The sequence below is a fragment of the Polypterus senegalus genome, chromosome 5 (assembly GCF_016835505.1).
Source record: "Polypterus senegalus isolate Bchr_013 chromosome 5, ASM1683550v1, whole genome shotgun sequence".
NCBI lineage: Eukaryota > Metazoa > Chordata > Cladistia > Polypteriformes > Polypteridae > Polypterus > Polypterus senegalus.
Window position 1 is genome coordinate 182,799,788 of NC_053158.1, and position 23,236 is coordinate 182,823,023.

Here is a 23,236-nt window from a genome sequence, read left to right on the forward strand (position 1 = left end):
GGCCCCAGTGCTGAAGAGATAAAATTTTAATGAATCACTTACGGTGATGTTCTGTGCCCCCATCAAAAAACACAGACCCCCCTGGTAAATTTGGTCTGTAACTGCCACTGTTGCTAGGTATACCTCAATAAAGTGTATTTAAATAAAAAAGTCTTCATAATTATTATATTTTATTCAAGAACACTGTAATAGCCTAATATATGGCATGTAAAATTGAAAAAAATAAACTCATGGGTCATTTATTCTCACTCCTTAAAAAATACAAAATGAACCGAACATGAACTACAGTAGTTCAAAATTTAAATGGTGAACTATGAACGTGAATTTGTTCATTTTAATCTGTGTGAACTGAACTTTGAGCTAGTTCTTGTGAGGTGTGAACTTGCACAACACTGATGAGGTGTCGGTAATGAATGAATGAATGAGATTATGAGTACAAGCAGCAGATATGAGGTTTCTACACAGGGCTGCTGGACTGACACTCTATGTCATGATGAAGACATCAACAAAAGTAGAGTTGCTGATCCTACTTGGTGCCCCCGCCAGGTTATTTTCAGTTTGGTGCATAAGCACCAGCCCCCTGCAACCTTGAATTAAATTAAATGAGAATGTTACGAGATACCCTGCAATGGACTGCTGTCCTGTCCAGGGGTTATTCCCGCCTTGCACCCAGTGATTGCTGGGACAGGCTAAAGTTGCCCTGCGAATCTGCCCTTCCATTAAGAAAATGGAAAATGGCTGTTACTTTATATCAGATTATGTTAGTGTAGCACTGGATCTCGTCTGCTATGCTGAACACTGTGAACACGTCCGCATTACTTTACACACTTTGCTTCTCTTTTCATGCTGTGGGCTTCTGTCCAGAGTTAATACCATAATGTACAGCCTACTTCTTCATCTGGGATTTGGTATCTCCTTTCCATGACCCCTTTAACTAATTATTTTTAGTAATCTGAATGTTTTTTCCAACAGGCGTGGAGGATTGAAAACTTGGAGTTGAAGCCAGTTGAACCTAACACTTATGGACAGTTCTATGGTGGGGACTGTTACCTCATTCTTTACACCTACCTGAAGGTCAACAAGCCTCAGTACATCCTGTACATCTGGCAGGTAAGACTCAAGGATTCTACTGTCTGCTGGCACTCCCAAAGTGTGTCCCTCTACCCTTTGCACAGTAGGTATGGCCAGCTGCGTATCTCCAATATGATGCATACTGGATTTGCAGAGTGAACAAATCACAACTTAACTTTTGCCTTGCAAAAAGTGATTTGACTCAGAAAGACACACTAAATCTCCAAAATCACTTGGGTGTTTCTCATTGGTAGTTAGATAGATAGATAGATAGATAGATAGATAGATAGATACTTTATTAATCCCAAAGGGAAATTCACATAATCCAGCAGCAGTATACTGATACAAAAAAAAAAATTAAATTAAAGAGTAATAAAAATGCATGTAAAAACAGACAATAACTTTGAATAATGTTAGCGTTTGGGGGTGGAATTGAAGAGTCGCATAGTGTGGAGCAGGAATGATCTCCTCAGTCTGTTAGTGGAGCAGGACAGTAACATCAGTCTGTCACTGAAGCTACTCCTCTGTCTGGAGATGATCCTGTTCAGTGGATTCTCCATGATTGACAGGAGCCTGCTCAGCGCCCATCGCTCTGCCACGGATGTCAAACTGTCCAGCTCTGTGCCTACAATAGAGCCTGCCTTCCTCACCAGTTTGTCCAGGCGTGAGGCGTCTTTCATCTTTATGCTGCCTCCCCAACACACCACTGCGTAGAAGAGGGCACTCGCCACAACCATCTGGTAGAACATCTGCAGCATCTTATTGCAGATGTTGAAGGACACCAGCCTTCTAACGAAGTAAAGTCGGCTCTGACCTTTCTTACACAGAGCATCAGTATTGGCAGTCCAGTCCAATTTATCATCCAGCTGCACTCCCAGGTATTTATAGGTCTGTACCCTCGGCACACAGTCACCTCTGATGGTCACAGGATCCATGAGGGGCCTGGGTCTCCTAAAATTCACCACCAGCTCCTCGGTTTTGCTGGTGTAGGTGGTTTGAGTTGCACCATTTAACAAACTCCTTGATTAGTTTCCTGTACTCCTCCTCCTGCCCACTCCTGATGTAGTCAACGATAGCACTGTCGTCAGCGAACCTTTGCACGTGGCAGGACTCCGAGTTGTATTGGAAGTCTGATGTATATACGCCAAACAGGACCGTTGAAAGTACAGCCCCCTGCGGCGCTCCTGTGTTGCTGACCACAATGTCAGACCTGAAGTTCCCGAGACGCACATACTGAGGTCTGTCTGTAAGATAGTCCACGATCCATGCCACCAGGTGTGAATCTACTCCCATCTCTGTCAGCTTGTCCCTAAGGAGCAGAGGTTGGATGATGTTGAAGGAGCTAGAGAAGTCCAGAAACATAATTCTTACAGCACCACTGCCTCTGTCCAAGTGGGAGATGGATCAGTGTAGCATACAGATGATGGCATCCTTCACTCCCACCTTCTCCTGGTATGCGATAGATAGATAGATAGATAGATAGATAGATAGATAGAAAAGGCACTATATGATAGATAGATAGATAGATAGATAGAAAAGGCACTATATTATATAGCTGGATAGACAACCCTCGGCCTAGATACAGAAATTTCATTACTCGTTTACCACTGTAGCAAGATAGCATCAAGTGACTAATAGACCAATAGATTCATTATAGCAAACCCACATTTTAACATGCAACTTATTGATAAATATAAATATAAAGCAGGGATTCCCAAGCTATGTCCTGGAGTAGCCAGAGGGGCTGCAGATTTTTGTTCCCCACCAGTTTCTTCATTATTGGGCTGCTTGCTGAAGGAGACAGCAGTTTTGAGAGAGTGGAATGCAGAGATGTAAAGATCAGAATTTAAGAATGGGTCGTAACCAGGAAGACTAACTTTAAATAAAGAAGGATCAGGACGTGTAGCTAGAATCCTGGTCAAAGAGCAGAGCAGTAAGTCATAAGTTAAAAAAGGAACATGTGAGCAAAAAAATAAAAGTGAAACCTAATTCATGGTCAGAGGGCAGAAAATGTTGTTGTAACCAGTAAGATAAATGCTGAAAGCTATTGGTTTATAAATCTAAATCTTGATGAATCAGGAGTGTAAAAGGCTGACCTTTATGCCGTCATAATAATGACATCATTAGTGATAAGCAAACCTCATTGAGTTCACATCACCTTGAGTTCTACTAAATTATGGAAATTTTTGGGAACTTCTCTGAATTCAACAAAATGCATTGAAGTCGGTGGGAAGGAGAACCTGAATTAGTTGTGGTGTAATGAACTTTTAGGTGACTCTGGTGTATAAGCGAATATCTGTTAACTATGATTGGACCAGTTGTTGTGGCATGCATCCCTCAGATAAAATGAACAGAATTAAATATCAGAACAGAAAAATGTCTTGCAGACAGTTGTAGGCAGTAAGCATGAATTCACTAAGTCTTACACACAATGGATTCCATAGCAGGTACTGACCTCTACTCAACCAAAAAGTACAGTTTTTTTTTTCTTTTCCCTGACACTTCTGTTAGTTTACTGCCAATTCTAGCAAATAAGCACAACACTAAAGCATAGAATAGAAGAGGACGCTCGCCATAGATAGAACAGCAGCATGCAGATGTTGAAGGACGCCAGCCTTCTAAGGAAGTATAGTCGGCTCTGACCTTTCTTACATAGAGCATCAGTATTGGCAGTCCAGTCCAATTTGTCATCCAGCTGCACTCCCAGATATTTATAGGTCTGCACCCTCTGCACACAGTCACCTCTGATGATCACAGGGCCCATGAGGGGCCTGGGCCTCCTAAAATCCACTACCAGTTCCTTGGTCTTGCTGGTGTTCAGGTGTAAGTGGTTTGAGTCACACCATTTAACAAAGTCTTTGATTAGCTTCCTATACTCCTCCTCCTGCCCACTCCTGATGCAGCCCACGATAACAGTGTCGTCAGCGAAATTTTGCACGTGGCAGGACTCCGAGTCGTATTGGAAGTCTGATGTATATAGGCTGAACAGGACCGGAGAAAGTACAGTCCCCTGCGGCGCTCCTGTGCTGCTGACCACAATGTCAGACCTACAGTTCCCGAGACGCACATACTGAGGTCTGTCTGTAAGATACTCCACCATTCATGCCACCAGGTGTGAGTCTACTGCCATTTCTGTCAGCTTGTCCCTAAGGAGCAGAGGTTGGATGGTGTTGAAGGCGCTAGAGAAGTCCAAAAACATAATTCTTACAGCACCACTGCCTCTGTCCAAGTGGGAGAGGGATCAGTGTAGCATTTACTGTAGATGATGGCATCCTCCACTCCCACCTTCTCCTGGTATGTGAACTGCACAGGATCGAGGGCGTGGCGGACCTGTGGCCTCAGGTGGTGAAGCAGCAGCCGCTCCATGGTCTTCATCACATGTGACGACAGAGCAACAGGCCGGAAGTCGTTCAGCTCACTAGGACATGGTATCTTTGGGACTGGGGTGATACAAGATGTTTTCCAAAGCCTCGGGACTCTCCTCTGTTCCAGGCTCAGGTTAAAGATGTGCTGTAGTGGACTCCCCAGTTCCAACGCACAGGCCTTCAGCAGTCGTCGCGATACTCCATCTGGACCCACTGCTTTGCTGGCACGAAGTCTCCTCAGCTCTCTGCTCGCCTGTGCTGCTGTAATTATGGGTGGGAATGTCTCTCCTGTGCTGGTATCAGCAGAAGGATGGGTGGAGGGTGCAGTACTCAAATGTGAGAGTGGGTTAGGGCGGTCAAACCTGTTAAAGAAGTTGTTCATTTGGTTTTCTCTCTCCACGTCTCTCGTTGGTGGCACCCCGCTTCGAGTTGCAGCCAGTGATGGTCTTCATCCCATCCCACACTTCCTTCATGCTGTTATTCTGCAACTTCTTCTCCAGCCTTCTCCTGTATTGCTCCTTCACTGCCCTGAGCTGGACTCAGAGTTCCTTCTGCACGCGTTTGAGCTCATGCTGACCACCGCCTTTAAAAGCCCTTTTCTTCTGGTTCAAAAGGCCCTTGATGTCACTTGTAATCCATGGCTTGTTGTTAGCATAACAGTATACTGTTCTTACTGGAACTACAATGTCCATACAGAAGTTGATGTAATCAGTTGTGCAGTCAACAGCCTCTTCAATATTCTCTCTATGTGACCCCTGCAGGATATCCCAGTCTGTAGTTCCTAAGCAGTCTCTCAGTGCCAGCTCTGCCTCAGGGGACCACTTCCTGAATGAGCGTGTGGTTGTAGGTAGCGCCCTCACTCTTGGTTTGTAGTGAGGCTGAAGCAGAACCAGGTTATGATCTGCTTTCCCAAGCGCAGGCAGCGAGGTGGCGCTGTATGCATCTTTAACGTTTGCATACAGTAGGTCAATAGTTCTGTTTCCCCTAGTGTTACAATCCACATACTGGGAGAAGGCAGGTAATGTTTTGTCCAGCATCACATGGTTGAAGTCTCCAGCGATTAGTACAAGCGCCTCAGGGTGCTGCGTTTGTAACTTAGCAACTGCGGATTGATGATCATCATTATCTTGCAATAATCAAAAAATAATAGTCTTTATAATTACTTCAGGATTATCTGATGGCTAAAAAGAAGTGCGATTTAATCTAATTAGAACATGAGGACATTTTAATGAGAACAGACCGTTCAACTCCCATCCTATGCACCTAATTTCTCAAAAATAACCATCAAGTCAGTGATAAGTGTTTCACTGCAACACTTGCATAATTGGACAATAAAGAGGGTGGTGAAGAATTAAAGCATTCTTGGATTTGAGAAGAAAGGGATTTCCTCAGTTTGGGGTGGATGAAGCATCAAAAATATTGGGGGTCCTATCATTTTTTCATACTTCTTAACAATAGTCATTACACAGAATTGTCTTTTGCTTCATTCCCCAGGTAACTGGCTCCCAAAGATGCTGAATCACAAAAAGCATGGTTTGTAGCTAGTGACATTGTGGTTAGTGTTACTGCCTTACAGCTCCAGCAGTCTGTATCTGAATCTTGGCCTGATCACTGCCTGGGTGGAGTTTGCACATTATTGTCCATTCCAACATCCCAAACACATTTGTATTACATTAACTGGTGACTCTGAGTTGGACTGTCAGGACCAAGTATTTGTGTATGTTTTTGTTTATTTATGTAAAGGGTGATTTTATGCAAAGTCTACCAATCTAGAATAACATTTTCTGTAATGTCCTGGCTGGAAAGGTCACTCATTCAAAAACAAGTGATGGGGTCTTAACCTACAGCCTAGAGGCTTACAGTCCAAAACCTTAACCACTAGTCCATATTACATCCCAGGGGACATTAAAAGAAAACAAAGGGATCAAATTCAGTAAATAGAAGGAAAGAAAGAGAACATGTTTGTCAAAACGTGGAAAAGGATAGAGAAAAAGAATATGACACGAAGACAAGTCCCGTAAAACAGCAATCACAGCTTGCATGAAAGTGACTTGATAAGATCACTTTTAGGAGGTCATCAGGTGAGGGTGAGAATAAAAGCACTAAATTGCCTGTTTCTTTTTTTCCTTAAATAGATGTACAGTAGGCACCTTGTAACATTCTGAGTTGTGATCACTGATGTCCTGGATTTCATAAAACCTGTGACAATGAACTCACCAGATCTGGAAAGTTTAGACTTGGCAGCCGCTGTACATAAGCTACATGTCCATGAGAAGAGACGGTCCATCCAGGGACTTCACACTTTCTGAATGTTGATTATGCTTGCTATACCCATCCATGAATCCCTTCTCTGAAATTACTTTACCTGCTGTAGGGTCATAGGTGGCATTGGCAGAATCCTCCTCTGAAGAGGATGCCATATTCATTGTAGTGCACCCACACTCTGGGCCAATTTATTGTTGTCAGTTAACCTAATCTGCACATCTTTGGGATGCAAACGTGACACAGGAAGCGTCTAGGCTAGGATTTGAAACTAGGATTGCTGTAAGGCCACTACATCAACGCACCACATTAATTAAGAAATACACTATTAAAAAACAAATTCAAATCTATATCTGACTCTAACAAGTATTGAATAAACTACAACAAAGCCACAGCTACTGTCTATGGGCTTAAAAAGGAGGAAATAGACATCTTGTGTGATTGAACTCCTGACATAAATTCACATAGAAATCACCTAGGTATTATTAATAATAATAATATTTTGTGTTGAAGCCTTGGTATTAATATCAGAAGACAACAAAGAGTGATCATGATTTCCAGGAAAACTACAACATGCCTACAAGTAGCTCCAACACCTACAAGTAGCTGGGAGTGGGTGTAGGATGCTTCATAACTACTTCTCATCTCCTTTTCTAGGACAGGATGAATTCTTATCCTGGTCAGACTTTTAATGCATTTCCAAAGAGTAATTCTAAAATGCTTGATAAATATGAGTGCTGATGCTGGAATACTGCAAATATTACATTCTTAAAGACTAATGGGATAAATACTTTTCAAGGCTAGATTTTTTGACGGTTTCTTGTAAAAATTTGATTACGGCTCACTAAAATGTAGCATGTTACTTTTAAATATACAAAAAATAAATGTGTTGAAACTTTTGGTTGTAGTAAAAAAAATTGTGGTAGCAGTATGGGATGGCTCAATGTTTTCTACCATTAGATAAACAGACAGATAGATGCCACCTTCTGTTTCTCATTTTCAAAATGTTTTCATTATCCCCCAATGCAGGGTCGACATGCAACTCAAGATGAGATCACTGCTTCAGCTTACCAGGCTGTCAACTTGGACAACAAATATAATGGCGAGCCAGTCCAAGTGCGAGTGACCATGGGGAAGGAGCCCCGTCACTTTCTGGCTATCTTCAAGGGGAAGCTCATTGTTTATGAGGTATAGTTGTCACAAATACAATTTCGACATGTTGTTTGCAGCACATTAGGTTCTTATTCATTTTTTTTTTCTCTCAGTAAATGATTTGCATAAAATAACAAGAAGTGAAGAGGGTTTAGAAATGGGCATTGGGGCACCTATGAAAGGAACAATAGCTGAATTTCAATTCCTAGATAGTTTAAAAACATTAAATGCAATACTTTGGCAGTTCTGCTGACTCAGGTGCAGAAGAAGTCTTCGTTACTTGTTGGATGTGGAAATAACATCTAATATGATGCAACAATGTAATATTTTTATTTTTACTAAACAATAGCATACTATTTTAACTAATTGTATGATTAAAAAAAACAATGCAATGAAGCCGTTGGAAGCATTCAAAATGATCCTGGCAGATGTAATTATGAAGACATTTATCTGTGGTTTACATTTAAAATGATTTGGTATACTAGGATTGATTCTTGTTCACAGTCAAGTAGAATTTTTACCTATACAATTTAATGTGACATCCATTTGGCTTGGAATATCTCTTTAATGAGTTTTGGTTGCGTTACCATTAGTCTAGTTGTTATGGTAGAAAATTCAGGATTATTAACAAAAACTGCAGATGACATATTCAGTGTGTCAGTATCTACTGGGGAGCAGAATGTGTGCAGCAAGGAAAAGTGAGTGAAGGCTACATGCATCGTATTTATTAATATGTAGTGGGCTGGTGTAATGTTTACAAGTAGGAGCCACGCCACATATTTCATGCTTGTTTTTTTTAACTATACATGAGTAGAAGATGCATAATGGGCCTTTCTCCCCGTAATTTGTGATTTGCATTCAAAATTTTCAAAAACAACTTAACGTTCAGTATCAGTTGTGACATGACTAATGCAAAGGATTATGTGTACCAAAAACAAAAAGGAGATGATTTAGAAATGATAAATTGAGGTCAAAAGACAAGCAAGGGCAAGAATACAGGAGGAGCCAAAGCGAAAATGAGCAATGTGAACCAAAGAGCAAGACAAAAGTTGAAAGTCAGAATCCGAAAAAGATTTCAACCAGAACACAAATATTTTAAGTCTATGGTCTGCTTGGAAATAAAGACAACTATCACTTTGAAGATCAAACGTTTTTGTGTCCACAGAGGGATAAAAGTGACCTCCACTTTATTTAGAGTGTAACTTCTGGTGCAACATGAAGTTGTTTTGAAGGTCACTGGTGCAGCAATCCAAATCATGTGACCTTCAAAATAACTTCATGTAAATAAAGTAAGAATATATATATATATATGTATATGTATATATGTATATGTATATATATATGTATATATATACAGTGGTGTGAAAAACTATTTGCCCCCTTCCTGATTTCTTATTCTTTTGAATGTTTGTCACACAAAATGTTTCTGATCATCAAACACATTTAACCATTAGTCAAATATAACACAAGTAAACACAAAATGCAGTTTTTAAATGATGGTTTTATTATTTAGGGAGAAAAAATCCAAACCTACATGGCCCTGTGTGAAAAAGTAATTGCCCCTGAACCTAATAACTGGTTGGGCCACCCTTAGCAGCAATAACTGCAATCAAGCGTTTGCGATAACTTGCAATGAGTTTTTACAGCTCTGGGGGAATTTTGGCCCACTCATCTTTGCAGAATTGTTGTATTTCAGCTTTATTTGAGGGTTTTCTAGCATGAACCTCCTTTTTAAGGTCATGCCATAGCATCTCAATTGGATTCAGGTCAGGACTTTGACTAGGCCACTCCAAAGTCTGCATTTTGTTTTCTTCAGCCATTCAGAGGTGGATTTGCTGGTGTGTTTTGGGTCATTGTCCTGTTGCAGCACCCAAGATCGCTTCAGCTTGAGTTGACGAACAGATGGCGGACATTCTCCTTCAGGATTTTTGGTAGACAGTAGAATTCATGGTTCCATCTATCACAGCAAGCCTTCCAGGTCCTGAAGCAGCAAAACAACCCCAGACCATCACACTACCACCACCATATTTTACTGTTGGTATGATGTTCTTTTCTGAAATGCTGTGTTCCTTTTACGCCAGATGTCACGGGACATTTGCCTTCCAAAAAGTTCAACTTTTGTCTCATCAGTCCACAAGGTATTTTCCCAAAAGTCTTGGCAATCATTGAGATGTTTCTTAGCAAAATTGAGACGAGCCCTAATGTTCTTTTTGTTTAACAGTGGTTTGCGTCTTGGAAATCTGCCATGCAGGCCGTTTTTGCCCAGTCTCTTTCTTATGGTGGAGTCGTGAACACTGACCTTAATTGAGGCAAGTGAGGCCTGCAGTTCTTTAGACGTTGTCCTGGGGTCTTTGTGACCTCTCGGATGAGTCGTCTCTGCGCTCTTGGGGTAATTTTGGTCGGCCGGCCACTCCTGGGAAGGTTCACCACTGTTCCATGTTTTTACCATTTGTGGATAATGGCTCTCACTGTGGTTTGCTGGAGTCCCAAAGCTTTAGAAATTGCTTTATAACCTTTACCAGACTGATAGATCTCAATTACTTCTGTTCTCATTTGTTCCTGAATTTCTTTGGATCTTGGCATGATGTCTAGCTTTTGAGGTGCTTTTGGTCTACTTCTCTGTGTCAGGCAGCTCCTATTTAAGTGATTTCTTGATTGAAACAGGTGTGGCAGTAATCAGGCCTGGGGGTGGCTACGGAAATTGAACTCAGGTGTGATACACCACAGGTTATTTTTTAACAAGGGGGCAATTACTTTTTCACACAGGGCCATGTAGGTTTGGATTTTTTCTCCCTAAATAATAAAACCATCATTTAAAAACTGCATTTTGTGTTTACTTGTGTTATATTTGACTAATGGTAAAATGTGTTTGATGATCAGAAACATTTTGTGTGACAAACATGAAAAAGAATAAGAAATCAGGAAGGGGGCAAATAGTTTTTCACACCACTGTATATAGTGTGGTATGTTGTTATAAGGACATCCAAGAATTAAAGAAAAAGAACATCAGAATATACACTACAAAATGTTTTTCCATCTTCTGATCTGTCTGGAACCTCCAATTCTTTAATTAAAAACATATTCCGTTCATGTTCATGCTCATTATTCAAGTGGGCAAAGTGGTCTCCTTTCATTTGTGAACTTTTTATGTTTTTATTAGGGGGGCACAAGCCGTACAGGACCAAAATCTCAAGAAAGTGGAATCAGGCTTTTCCAGGTCAGAGGAACAGATGCATTCAACACTAAAGCTACAGAAGTTCCAGCTCGAGCTTCCTCTCTCAATTCAAATGACGTCTTCTTGCTCAAAACGGACCATATCTGCTACCTGTGGTGTGGCAAGGTATGATAATTTAAGTTAAATGGCACCTTTTCTGATAGATTCCTGTTGCCTTATTTGATGATCAAATAAAAGAAACCTATTAGATAAGATAGATAGAACTTCATTTGTCCCCAGGTGGAATTTTGGCTTTTTACATAATCTTTTTAAATAAATACATAAACAGACATATAATTTAATAAATAAATAAATATACACATATAAACTTTGGTCTGAACTCATACCAGAATGGAAAATTTAAAAAGGAAGAAAACTTCTAACTAGGCCATCACGGCCCCAATGAGGCCTTATACAAACGTATTGGTATAAAGGAGGTCCATTTGTGTTTCTTGACACAATTTTGTTGAATAATCCATTGGCTGAAACTACTCAGTGTGTCAGAATGTGGATGTGCAGCATTGTTAGTGCTTTCGTGTTTAAGCACTCAGTGTTCTCCAGGTTAATTTTATGAGTAGACATTACTCAACCACAGGTTATCAAATGAATAAAACATATTAGAATTATTTGCAGCAAAAGTGAAACTTTTAATTACATATGAAGATCAGAAAAAGATCATTCCAAAGGGGTCTGTTGATTAGTAAAGTCAAAGGTTGAAAGACAAGCTGGAAGACAGAAAACAAGAAGTGTTGGCATTAGAAATTCAAATATCACTGACAGAACATCTGATGAGCAGTTGTCCATGGGGTCACTGAGACTTAGAATCAATCAATTGGTTAAAAGGAAAAAACATCCATTCATTCTGGAACATCCATCCAGTATCGAACCCTCTATATCCTAACACAGTGTCACAGGGGTCTGCCGGAGCCAGTCCCAGCCAACACAGGGCACAAGGCAGGAACAAATCTACACAAAGGGCACACACACCCATACACCAAGCACACACTAGGGACAATTTAGGATCGCCAATGCACCTAACCTGCATGTCTTTGGACTGTGGGAGTAAACCGGAGCACCCAGAGGAAAGCTACACCGACACGGGGAGAACAAGCAAACTCCACGCACCTAACTGGGAAGGAGCCACAGCCACAATGCACCTGCACCTAGCACTACGGTTTGACTTCACTCAGGGTTGACTGCTACTGTGACTTTGCTTCCCCAATTAGAGAGCATCTGCCCTAGTCTCTAGATTCCAGGTGGCAAAATAAAGTAACAAGGTAAGCAGAGAAGCAGACGCTAACTTTAGATTCATTCACTATAGATTTAACATTCTCAATGTGCCTGAAGCAGAAGCGAAGTAAATGAGCGTGACTATCAGACCATACAGCCTGGATGTTTTAGCAGCTGTCATAGATGGCGCTGACTGACACAATCAAGGTGTGGTGGCATTCAGGTGTCTTTCACTTTCCTGCTCCTGGTACGCTCCTATTAGCACATACAGTCATATGAAAAAGTTTGTGACCCCTCTCAACCTGCATAATAATTGACTCTACTTTCAACAAAAAAGATAACAGTGGTATGTCTTTCATTTCCTAGGAACATCTGAGTACTGGGGTGTTTTCCAAACAAAGATTTTCAGTTGTATGAAATTAAATCACATGTGAAAAACTGGCTGTGCAAAAATGTGGGCACCCTTGTAATTTTTCTGATTTGAATGCATGTGTCTGCTCAATACTGATTACTTGCAATACCAAATTGGTTGGATTAGCTCGTTAAGCCTTGAACTTCATAAACAGTTGTGTTTAATCATGAGAAAAGGTATTTAAGGTGGTCAATTGCAAGTTGTACTTCCCCTTGACTCTCCTCTGAAGAGTGACAGCATGCGATCCTCAAAGCATCTCTCAAAAGGTCTGAAAGCAAAGATTGTTCAGTATCATGGTTTAGGGGAAGGCTACAAAGAGGTTTAAACTGTCAGTTTTAACTGTAAGGAATGTAATCAGGAAATGGAAGGCCACAGGCACAGTTGTTGTTAAACCCAGCAGGTCTGGCAGGCCAAGAAAAATACAGGAGTGGCATATGCGCAGGATTGTGAGTATGGTTACAGACAATCCACAGATCTCCTCCAAAGACCTGCAAGAACATCTTGCTGCAGATGGTGTATCTGAACATCGTTCTACAATTCAGCACAATTTGCATAAAGAACATCTGTATGGCAGGGTGATGAGAAAGAAGCCCTTTCTGCACTCACGCTACAAACAGAGTCGCTTGTTGTATGCAAATGCTCATTTAGACAAGCCAGATTCATTTTGGAAGAAAGTGCTTTGGACTGATGAGACAAAAATTAAGTTATTTGTACATAACAAAAAGTGCTTTGCATGATGGAAGATAAACACCTGCTACCTACTGTCAAATTTGGTGGAGGTTCCATCATGCTGTGGAGCTGTGTGGCTAGTTCAGGGACTGGGGCCCTTGTTAAAGTCGAGGGTCAGATGAATTCAACCCAATATCAACAAATTCTTCAGGGTAATGTTCAAGCATCAGTCACAAAGTTGAAATTACGCAGAGGTTGAGTATTCCACCAAGACAATGACCGAAAACACAGTATGAAATCTACAAAGGCATTCATGCAGAGGGAGAAGTACCATGTTCTGGAATGGCTGTCACAGTCCCCAGACTTGAATATCATCGAAAATCTATGGGGTGATTTGAAGCAGACTGTCCACGCTCGGCAGCCATCAAATTGAACTGAACTGGAGAGATGTTGTATGGAAGAATGGTCAAAAATTCCTCCATCCAGAATCCAGACACTCATCAAAGGCTATAGGAGGCATCTAGAGGCTGTTATATTTACAAAAGGAGGCTCAACTAAGTATTGATGTCATATCTCTGTTGGGGTGCCCAGATTTATGCACCTGTCTAATTTTGTTATGATGCATATTGCATATTTTCTGTTAATCCAATAAACTTAATGTCACTGCTGAAATACTACTGCTTCCATAAGGCATGTCATATGTTAAAAGGAAGTTGCTACTTTGAAAGCTCAGCCAATGATAAACAAAAATCCAAAGAATTAAGAGGGGTTCCAAAACTTTTTCATATGACTGTATACTGTAGCTTTCACCACCATTCAATGCTTACAGCTACTTATCTGATTTGTCTTGCCTATTTTCTCTCTGAATTGCATACACATGTGATCTGTTGATACCCCACACCTGCTTTATATTTTATTGTGTGCAAATGTGATGTTGTCACTGACAGGACATGTAGCACATGGCAGACACGGGTAAACCCAGTAAAGTAGACACTTGTTGATTTGCTAACACAGTAAGTGCAGCTATAAATATAAATGATTCATTTCTTAATTAATCTCAGACAGAGTTGGACACACACTGTCCATCAAATGTCTTCTTCCTTCCAGCTCTGTTTTAACTTTTTGTAATCTTCTGTCCAGTTCCTTATCCATCCCTTCTGTCTCTCCAGGGCTGCAGCGGAGATGAACGTGAGATGGCCAAAACTGTTGCAGATATCATCTCAAAGCGAGACAAGCAGACTGTCATGGAGGGACAGGAGCCCGCTGACTTCTGGGTAGCACTTGGGGGCAAGGCACCCTATGCCAGTGACAAGAGGTACATACTAAGCTTAAATGTGGATGTGTGATAATATGTAAATGAGTTCAATGATGGTAAGGTGCAAACCCACAATGCTAATTTGTATGATGTAGAACTTGGCAGTCGGTTTATGAGAGTAATTATGGTCAGCAAAGTACCTTGGTCCATGTTTTATTATTTAATAGTCAGGTGACTACTAAAAAATGTGATTAGGGCTGACCAGTGTCATATAATTGGACCAAACAAGATAAAGAGGTGGGAACACTGTTAGTCAATCTCTATTTAATACACACACTTATTAAAGAATCTGAAAGAAAACCAGATGAAAATGACAAAAGGGAACTACATGAGTCAGTCGTCTTCTTCACAAAAAAATAGGAAGCTACTCTAGAAGGTCATCTTCTTGCAGTTGCAGGATCCTAACTGAACTCCAAGTTCTGGGTGTTCCTGCCTTTATACAGAAGGCCAGGCAGAATAGCCAGGAGCTTCATCATGACAGAGTGATGCTATAACATTTCCGGCTGGCAGTCATCAACTCTGAAGGCAAAATGGAAGAAGGAGTTAGTGACTTTGCCAACTTCATGTCATTTCAGAGCCTTAAAGACGCCCCTTCTGTCAGACACCAAGAACCACACTGCCTCTAGTATGGCATTTTCAGAGATTACAGTGGTGCCTGTTGACTGCTACATGTATAACGTAGTAGGCATCCTTCATGTTGAGTGGGCTTGGCTGTGTTGCATCCATCCATCCTCTTCCGCTTATCCAAGATCGGGTCGCGGGGGCAGCAGCTTGAGCAGAGATGTCCAGACTTCCCTCTCCCCAGCCACTTCTTCTAGTTCTTCCGGGGGAATCCCGAGGCGTTCCCAGACCAGCCGGGAGACATAGTTCCTCCAGCTTGTCCTGAGCTTCTCACCCTGTCTTTAAGGGAAAGCCCAGACACCCTGCGGAGGAAACTCATTTCAGCTGCTTGTATTCGCGATCTCGTTCTTTCGGTCACTACCCATAGCTCATGACCGCAGGTGAGGGTAGGAACGTAGATTGACTGGTAAATTGAGAGCTTTGCCTTACAGCTCAGGTCCTCTTTCACCACGACAGCCCGATGCAGAGCCCGCATCACTGCGGACGCCACACCGATCCACCTGTTGATCTCACACTCCATTCTTCCCTCACTTGTGAACAAGACCCCAAGATACTTGAACTCCTCACTTGGGGCCTGAGAGGGCACTCCACCCTTTTCCGGCTGAGGACCATGATCTTGGATTTGGAGGTGCTGATTCCCATCCCAGCCGCTTCATGCTCAGCTGCGAACCGATCCAGAGAGAGCTGAAGATCACGGCCTGATGAAGCAAACAGGACAACATCATCTGCAAAAAGCAGTGACCCAATCCTGAGTCATCCAAACTGGACCCCCTCAACGCAGAGGCTGTGCCTAGAAATTCTGTCCACAAAACTTAGGAACAGAATCGGTGACAAAGGGCAGCCCTGGCGGAGTCCAACTCTCACTGGAAATGGGTTTGACTTACTGCCGGCAATGTGGACCAAGCTCTGACAGGGAGCGAACAGCCCTCATCAGGGGGTCTGGTACCCTATACCCCCACAGAATTCCCCGAGGAACACGGTCAACCGCCTTTTCCAAGTCCACAAAACACATGTAGACACATGTAAACACATGGCGGTGTTGCAGTCAAATCTAAATTTATTTCATGTCTACATAGTTCAATGAGATTCTTACTTTATGTCTACCACAGATAATTTACAAAAGTATTAATCCAACAGATAAAGAACACTACATCTTAGAGCATGGGGTGCCAAACAGTCAAATATATTTGGAACATAAAGAGTCAGACTTGATATAAATTGTTTGAATATACTGTATCACATTAATTTTGCATAAACACATTTTAATTTGAAATTATGGCATGAATTTTGAATATATAAAGATCAAATGAACCATATGTATATGAAGTGAGAATTAATTAATGATCTTGTGAACTGTAACCAGTAAGCCATGCTGCCTGCCGAAGTGCATTCAAGCATGTGATCCACTCAGGGCCTGAGAGTGAATTAGAGAAGATAATAAAACTTGAAGCAGTGACCCATTGGTTTCAAGGTCATCTCCTTGGCCGTATATACAGACCTCCAACTGATAATGCCAACACACAGAAAAGTAAATTTGACGCTGTCTGCCTAAGCTACAATATTTCACATGCATTTTAGAGGCCTGCCAAAACCCATCTGTGGCCTCAGCCCAGCAAGTGGAAAAGCACCAGGAGGCTGTGCCCAGAATCTGAAAATTGCTTTCTCTCTGTGTGTTCCCTGCTCTTCAGGTTTGAAGAAGAGAAAACAAGTTACAAGCCCCGCCTCTTTGAGTGCTCCAATCAGACGGGACGCTTCATGATGACAGAGGTACAAGACTTTGCACAGGAAGATTTGGATGAAGATGATGTCATGCTGCTGGATACCTGGGATGAGGTGAGTTTCAGTGTCAGGTGATCTCTGTGGTGGTTTTGTCTTCACCTCAGAAGGGTGCAGTAATGATTCGGTTCAATGTATGTTTTTATTGTGCTCCTAACTGAGTATAGGATGGGACTGCTTGTGCATACAATGGATTCAAACACAATTCAGACCCCTTCGCTTTTTCGCATTTTGCTATGTTGCAGCTTTTTACTAAAATTATTTAAGTTCATTTTTTCCTTTATCAAACAAAATTCAATACCCCCAATGACAAAGTGAAAACAGGATATTAGAAATATCTGGAAATTTATTGAAATTGTAAAAAAACTGAAATTTCACATTGATGATATTTCCTGCTCATGTGCAAGAATATTTTCTTTGCATTCTCTTTTTTTTTTCGTCCCACACACCAGAGACACATAGATTGCCTGATCTAAATGGTCTTTTCTATAAATGAGTGTGTCCTGTGATGGACTGGCCTCCTAACTGGGTTAGTTATTATTTGTGCCTAAGGCTGATATTATAAGCTCTGACTTTTTGTGATTTTTTAATAAATGGGGAGTTGCAATAACATGTAATCAGATCCTACTTGACCACTGGAATGTTAAAGAAAATGGAGTATAATGGAAAATGAATGACAGCAGGAATGTGGGTGTAATCAAAGGCTCAATAAGAAACTGGTCGCTCATCTTTCTTTTTCTTTCTTTTTTCTCTTTCTACAAAGATCTTTCTATGGATTGGCAAAAATGCCAATGACCTAGAAAAGAAGGAATCGGTTAACAGCTCTATGGAATACCTTAAGACCCACCCAGCTGGGAGAGACCTGGGCACCCCCGTCACTATGGTGAAGCAAGGCCACGAGCCACCCACCTTCACTGGCTGGTTCAACGCCTGGGATCCCCACAAGTGGGATGTAAGTATATGGCCAGGATAGTAACTGGCTTGCACAGAGGAACACAATAATTCATCAAAGCATGGAAGATGAAAGTTTTTTCAGGAGCATGCAAAAGAATCATTAGAAAACAGAACTAACATTTTACTAGAAAGGTGTTTAAAGCCAGCAAGCAAAGTCAGGAAAAAAGTTCTTGAAAAATGTTCTTTCCCTAAATACAATAATAATAATTAATTCAATTTATATAGTGTTTTTCTTTCTGCACTTAGACAGAGGGCAACCACTTCAACCACCACTAATGTGTAGCACCCACCTGGATTGTGCCATTATTGTGCCAGTACACTCACCACACATTAGCTATTAGGTGGTGAAGGAGTGAGAGAGAGAGAGCTAATTAGAGACAGTGGATGATTAGGGGGCCAGAATGGATAGGGCTGTGATGGGCAATTTAGCCAGGACATTAGGGTACGCCCTACTCTTTTCAAAAGATACCCGGAGATCTTTTATGACCACGGAGAGTGAGGACCTTGGTTTCACATCTCATCTGAAGGACAGAGCCATTTGAATAGCACAGCATCCCCATCACTGCACTGGGGCATTGGGATCCACACACAGAGCACAGGGTAAGCACCCCTCTGCTGGAATCACCAACACCTCTTCCAGCAAAGCATTTATAAAGAGTTATTTTTTGTTATTTTGTTAATCCTGAAGCTCAAGTATAACCAAATGGGTGCTAACACAATGCTAAGTAAAAATGCTTAGAAAGAGATATAGCCTACTGTAGTACCAATAAACAATTATCAGTGCAGCCATGAGAAAACTATTCCAAAATGGTGTATCCAGAAAACAAAATGGTGCTGCAATAATGATGTTGTAATAGGCAGTGTGGCAGAGTGGCTAAGACTTGACTTCAAACCATGAGGTTGTGGGTTCAAATCCTGCTACCAGCACTGTGTGACTGTGCCCTACACTTCACCTGCATGTGATCCAACTGGAAAAAATCAAAAGAAATGTAACCAACCGTATGTCAAACATTGCCTTGGATGAAGACATCAGCCAAAAAATAATAATACTGATATTCATATAATGATAAATAATAATCAGAAGAAAAAAAAGAATAAGGGAATAAATACTCCAACCAAAACTGATATTTCTTTATACAGGGTGAGGCAAAAAGGACGGACTTCATTGAAATGGCTAGAACTCACCACTAGGTGGAGTGACAGATGTGCGGTAGGTGGCGTTAGGTTCGCGAAGTCTTAGCATTTTTTATTTTATTTTTAGTTGAAGCCATGGAGCCATGGACGATAGAACACCGAGTTTTTGCGCACAACTCTTTTGTCAAGAACAACCAATCTTTTACCACAGTTCAGCGTGAGTTTCGTTGCCATTTCAATATCCACAGAAATAAAGCTGTTCCCGCTCGTAACACTATCCTACGTTGGGTTAAAGCACTTCGTACACAAGGTACACTAATGAACAAAAGACCGCCAGGGACTACACGAACAGCACGTACCCCTGAAAATGTGGATAGCGTACGACTAGCCCTGCTGCGCAGTCCAAGTCGATCTGCTCGGAAGCATTCTTCTGAACTTGGCCTCAGTAATCGTTCGGTAAGATGTATTTTGCATTTAGACCTGCATTTCCATCCTTACAAATTGTCAAATGCTATTTCAATATGAACTCAAATCTTTTAATACATTTCTTTGTAAGAAAAAATTAATAATTTTGTGATTTTGTAAAAAACATCCGTCCTTTCTGCCTCACCCTGTATGTTACTTACTCCATGTAGTTTGTAGGGATAGTCAAGAAAAAGTTTTAATTTCTGTTTTCACACAGAAAAGAGATAAAAAATATTTCTGATACAATTTAAATCAATTATATAATGAGCAACTTTGGAAGTGTCACATAATCCACATGTGAAGTTATCCAGTCATATGCTCACAACATCCCAAACACATGAAGTTTTACTAAAATATTGCTAAATAAGTCATTTTCTGAAAACACTCTCATCAAGTAGAACAGCACTCACTCAGATGCACCAAAGCATTTGAATTGAAGACCTGCCTTCCGCTCTCATTAATTGGTCATGAGTCCAGCCCAGTCAGAGCTTATTCATTGGCTAACATTGTGTTTCACATGATAGCGATAGTGTAAAGTTCACTGAGATATTTGTACAACAAAAGTTTGTGGAAACATTATCAGAAAGAAGATATGCCTTAAACTTAATCTGCATATCTAAGATGCTTCAACAAGCAGAAGATCCATTCACCAGGATGGTTGCACAGCCTGCCGAATAATCCTGAGATACTCATATTTATTCCCTTTATGTGGGATCAGTGTCAGAATACTTGGCGTTAAGTCAAATTCGTTCACTCTAGGTGTTGGCCTCCATCAAGGCTGTGTCTTGCCATCACTCCTGTTTGTGGTTTTTCATGGACAGGATGTGAAAGCACAGCTGAGGATGTGCGTGTGTCTAGTTGGGGAGGCTAAGATGATGTTTTCCTATTCACTATTCACTATTCACTGCTGAGTATGAAGGGTCAAGGATGAGGATCAGCATGTCCAAGACTGAGGTCATGATTTTTTCTAAGTAGAGAATGCATTGCTCTTTCCAGGTGTGGAGATTTAGCCTTTAGTGGAGGAGTTCAAGTTTCTCAGGATCTTGTTCAGAAGTAATGGAAAGAAGGAATATGAGATTGACAAGAGGATTGCAGTGTCAGCTGTTCTGTGGGCTCTGTACCAGTCTATGGCAGTGAAGTGGGAGATGAGTCTAAAGGCAAAACGTTTGGTTTACTGATCGACCTACATCCTTGTCCTTACCTGTGGTCATGAGCTGTGGGTAGTGAACAGAAGAATGACATCTGGAGTACAAGCAGCAGACATGAGGTTTCTCTGTAGAGACATTCTGATATAGGGTGAGAAGCTGAGCAATTCAGGAGAACCTCAGAGTAAAGTCACTGCTCCTGCAGACCGAGAGGGGCCAGTTGAGGTTATTTGGGTGGTTCCCCTGTTCCTGCTCGCAGCACACATTACGGAACAGAGACACAGGAACCACTGGAGGGTTTATATGTCTAAGTTGGCTTGGGAATGTTTGGGAAATCCTCAGGAATAGGTGGAATCTGCAGTTGGGGATAGGGAAGTCAGGGCTGATTACTTGACCTGTTTTTCCCTCGACTCTCACCTGGAGAAGTGGTTTCAGATGATGAGATGAGTTGATGAGATGAAGAGATAAACATAATGAACCAACAAATTAGTTGCTTATTAAATATTTAGCAAAAAGAAATGAGTAATGTTTTAAAATAGTGTTGAACCTGACACTGCAGTGTGTGGAGCTCATGCATCTGTTTAGGGGTTTCAGTCAGCCATTATTCAGGCAGAAGTGCAGTTCTCTCAATCATGTGTTCTGAGAGGTGAAGCCGTGTGAAGGTCAATCCTGACTCGGGGTGATCCTGCCCTTTGGATAAACTGACAAAACACCATGCAAACCTCCATTTCACTAGTATAGCTTTGAACAGAGGGAAAGTCTGAACTGAAGAGAAAAGAGATCTAGTCCCTTACCACCTGTAATGCCCACAGGGATGCTGGCACATACTGTAGAATATTGGATGCCATTTAATATGTTCACAATATGTCAGACAGAAGTTCCTGATAGTGATGAGAAACTTAAAGCATACGGGTTGGGTGTCTCTCTTCTTTCTCTATTAATTTATGCTGTTTTTTTCCCTGCAGGGAATAAAGAACTATGATGAAATGAAGAAAAGCCTGGGTGATGTTTCTGGGATATCAAAAATCACTGTTGTACGTATTGTACTCTCATTTTACAATTCATAACATCTTCTCTTTTTTCTTTACACTTTTTTGTGGACTAGAAGCATGCCAGCTGCTTCCAATAGAACCAGGGCATGGTTGAGAAGATAACAAGGGTTTGGTGGAGTCAAGTGGCTAATAGAGTCCAGGTTCAGATTACTCCTGTTGTACAGTCTGTGAACATTTGGGCTTTCTAAGCCCCCTATATGTTCATCTTATGCTCTCTGAGATCCTTTTCAACTTAAAAAAAAAAAAACACAAGTCCAGTAAGATTTATCTGCATCACAGGTAACTTAAGGGAAGGACAAACAACAAAAACAGGAACGTTCGCGATCACTCAGAATGGATTTAGACGAGGGAGGTCATGTTTTACTAACATAGTGGAATACTATGAAGAAGCAACAAAAGGATAACTTCAGAGTACAGTGGAACCTCGGGTCACGAGCGTAATTCGTTCCAAAACTCTGGTCGTAACCCGATTTGGTTGTGACCCGAAGCACTTTCCCCCATAGGATTGTATGTAAATACAATTAATCCATTCCAAACCATACGAACTGTATGTAAATATATTTTCTTTAAAAAATTTTAAGCACAAAAATAGTTAATTATACCATAGAATGTGTAAATGTAATGTGTAATAGTAAACTAAATGTAAAAACATTGAATAACACTGAGACAAACACCCACGCAAGCCTGCGCACTCTCTCTCTCTCTCGGCTGCACGTCAGTCTGCGCTCTCTCTCTCTCTCTCTCTCCCTCTCTCTCTCTCTCACGCTCTCTCTCTCTCGCTCTCTCTCGCTGTCTCTCTCCTGCACCAGCTTTCTCCTCCTGCTTCCTGCCTTCTCCTGCAACCTGCCGTTCTTTCCTGTTCTCTTCTATTTCCCTTTAGCCGACTCGCGCTCCTATTTATGAAGAGGATGTGGTAGTCGTGGCAATCAGCAGTTCCTGGAAACAATTACGGATGTGGACCGCTTCTCACCTGTGCACTTAGGTGAGAAACGACAACATCACAAACTCCTCAGGAACCACTTCAGCCACACACCACCACGCCGCAAGTGTGGTGATTATTTATTAAAACTGGCCTTTTTGACTGGAGCTGTCGACTTGTTCGTCACCCGAGTGTGGGGTTGTGAACAGATGCAAAAGTTTGGCGAACTTTTTGGTCGTAACCTGATTTGTACGTGTTCAGAGACGTTCATGACCTGAGGTTCCACTGTAGTTTGTATGATATTAATTATCTAGATTTTCAGAAAGCTAATGATGAGGTCCCACTTGAGAGGTTGGGCATTGAACTAAAAGAAGTGGGAGTTTAGGGTGTACTGTTGAGATGGGTCAGAAATTGGCACAAACACTGGAAACAGAGGGTTATGGTGAATGGAGCCTTATCAAAATTGGGTGATGTCAAGAA

The 23,236-nt window shown here is 41.4% G+C and overlaps 1 protein-coding gene across 1 annotated transcript in view; it reads left to right on the plus strand.

Moving 5' to 3' along the window:
- The window catches only part of vill (villin-like), a 112,164-nt gene that overhangs the window by 83,346 nt on the left and 5,582 nt on the right, over positions 1-23,236 (plus strand). Inside the window, exons 12-18 of the mRNA XM_039753701.1 lie at positions 973-1,110; positions 7,728-7,886; positions 11,011-11,190; positions 14,545-14,690; positions 17,000-17,144; positions 17,851-18,039; positions 21,751-21,819. Of these exons, the coding sequence (XP_039609635.1) occupies positions 973-1,110; positions 7,728-7,886; positions 11,011-11,190; positions 14,545-14,690; positions 17,000-17,144; positions 17,851-18,039; positions 21,751-21,819 (1,026 nt within the window). The remainder of the gene's footprint in view (positions 1-972; positions 1,111-7,727; positions 7,887-11,010; positions 11,191-14,544; positions 14,691-16,999; positions 17,145-17,850; positions 18,040-21,750; positions 21,820-23,236) is intronic.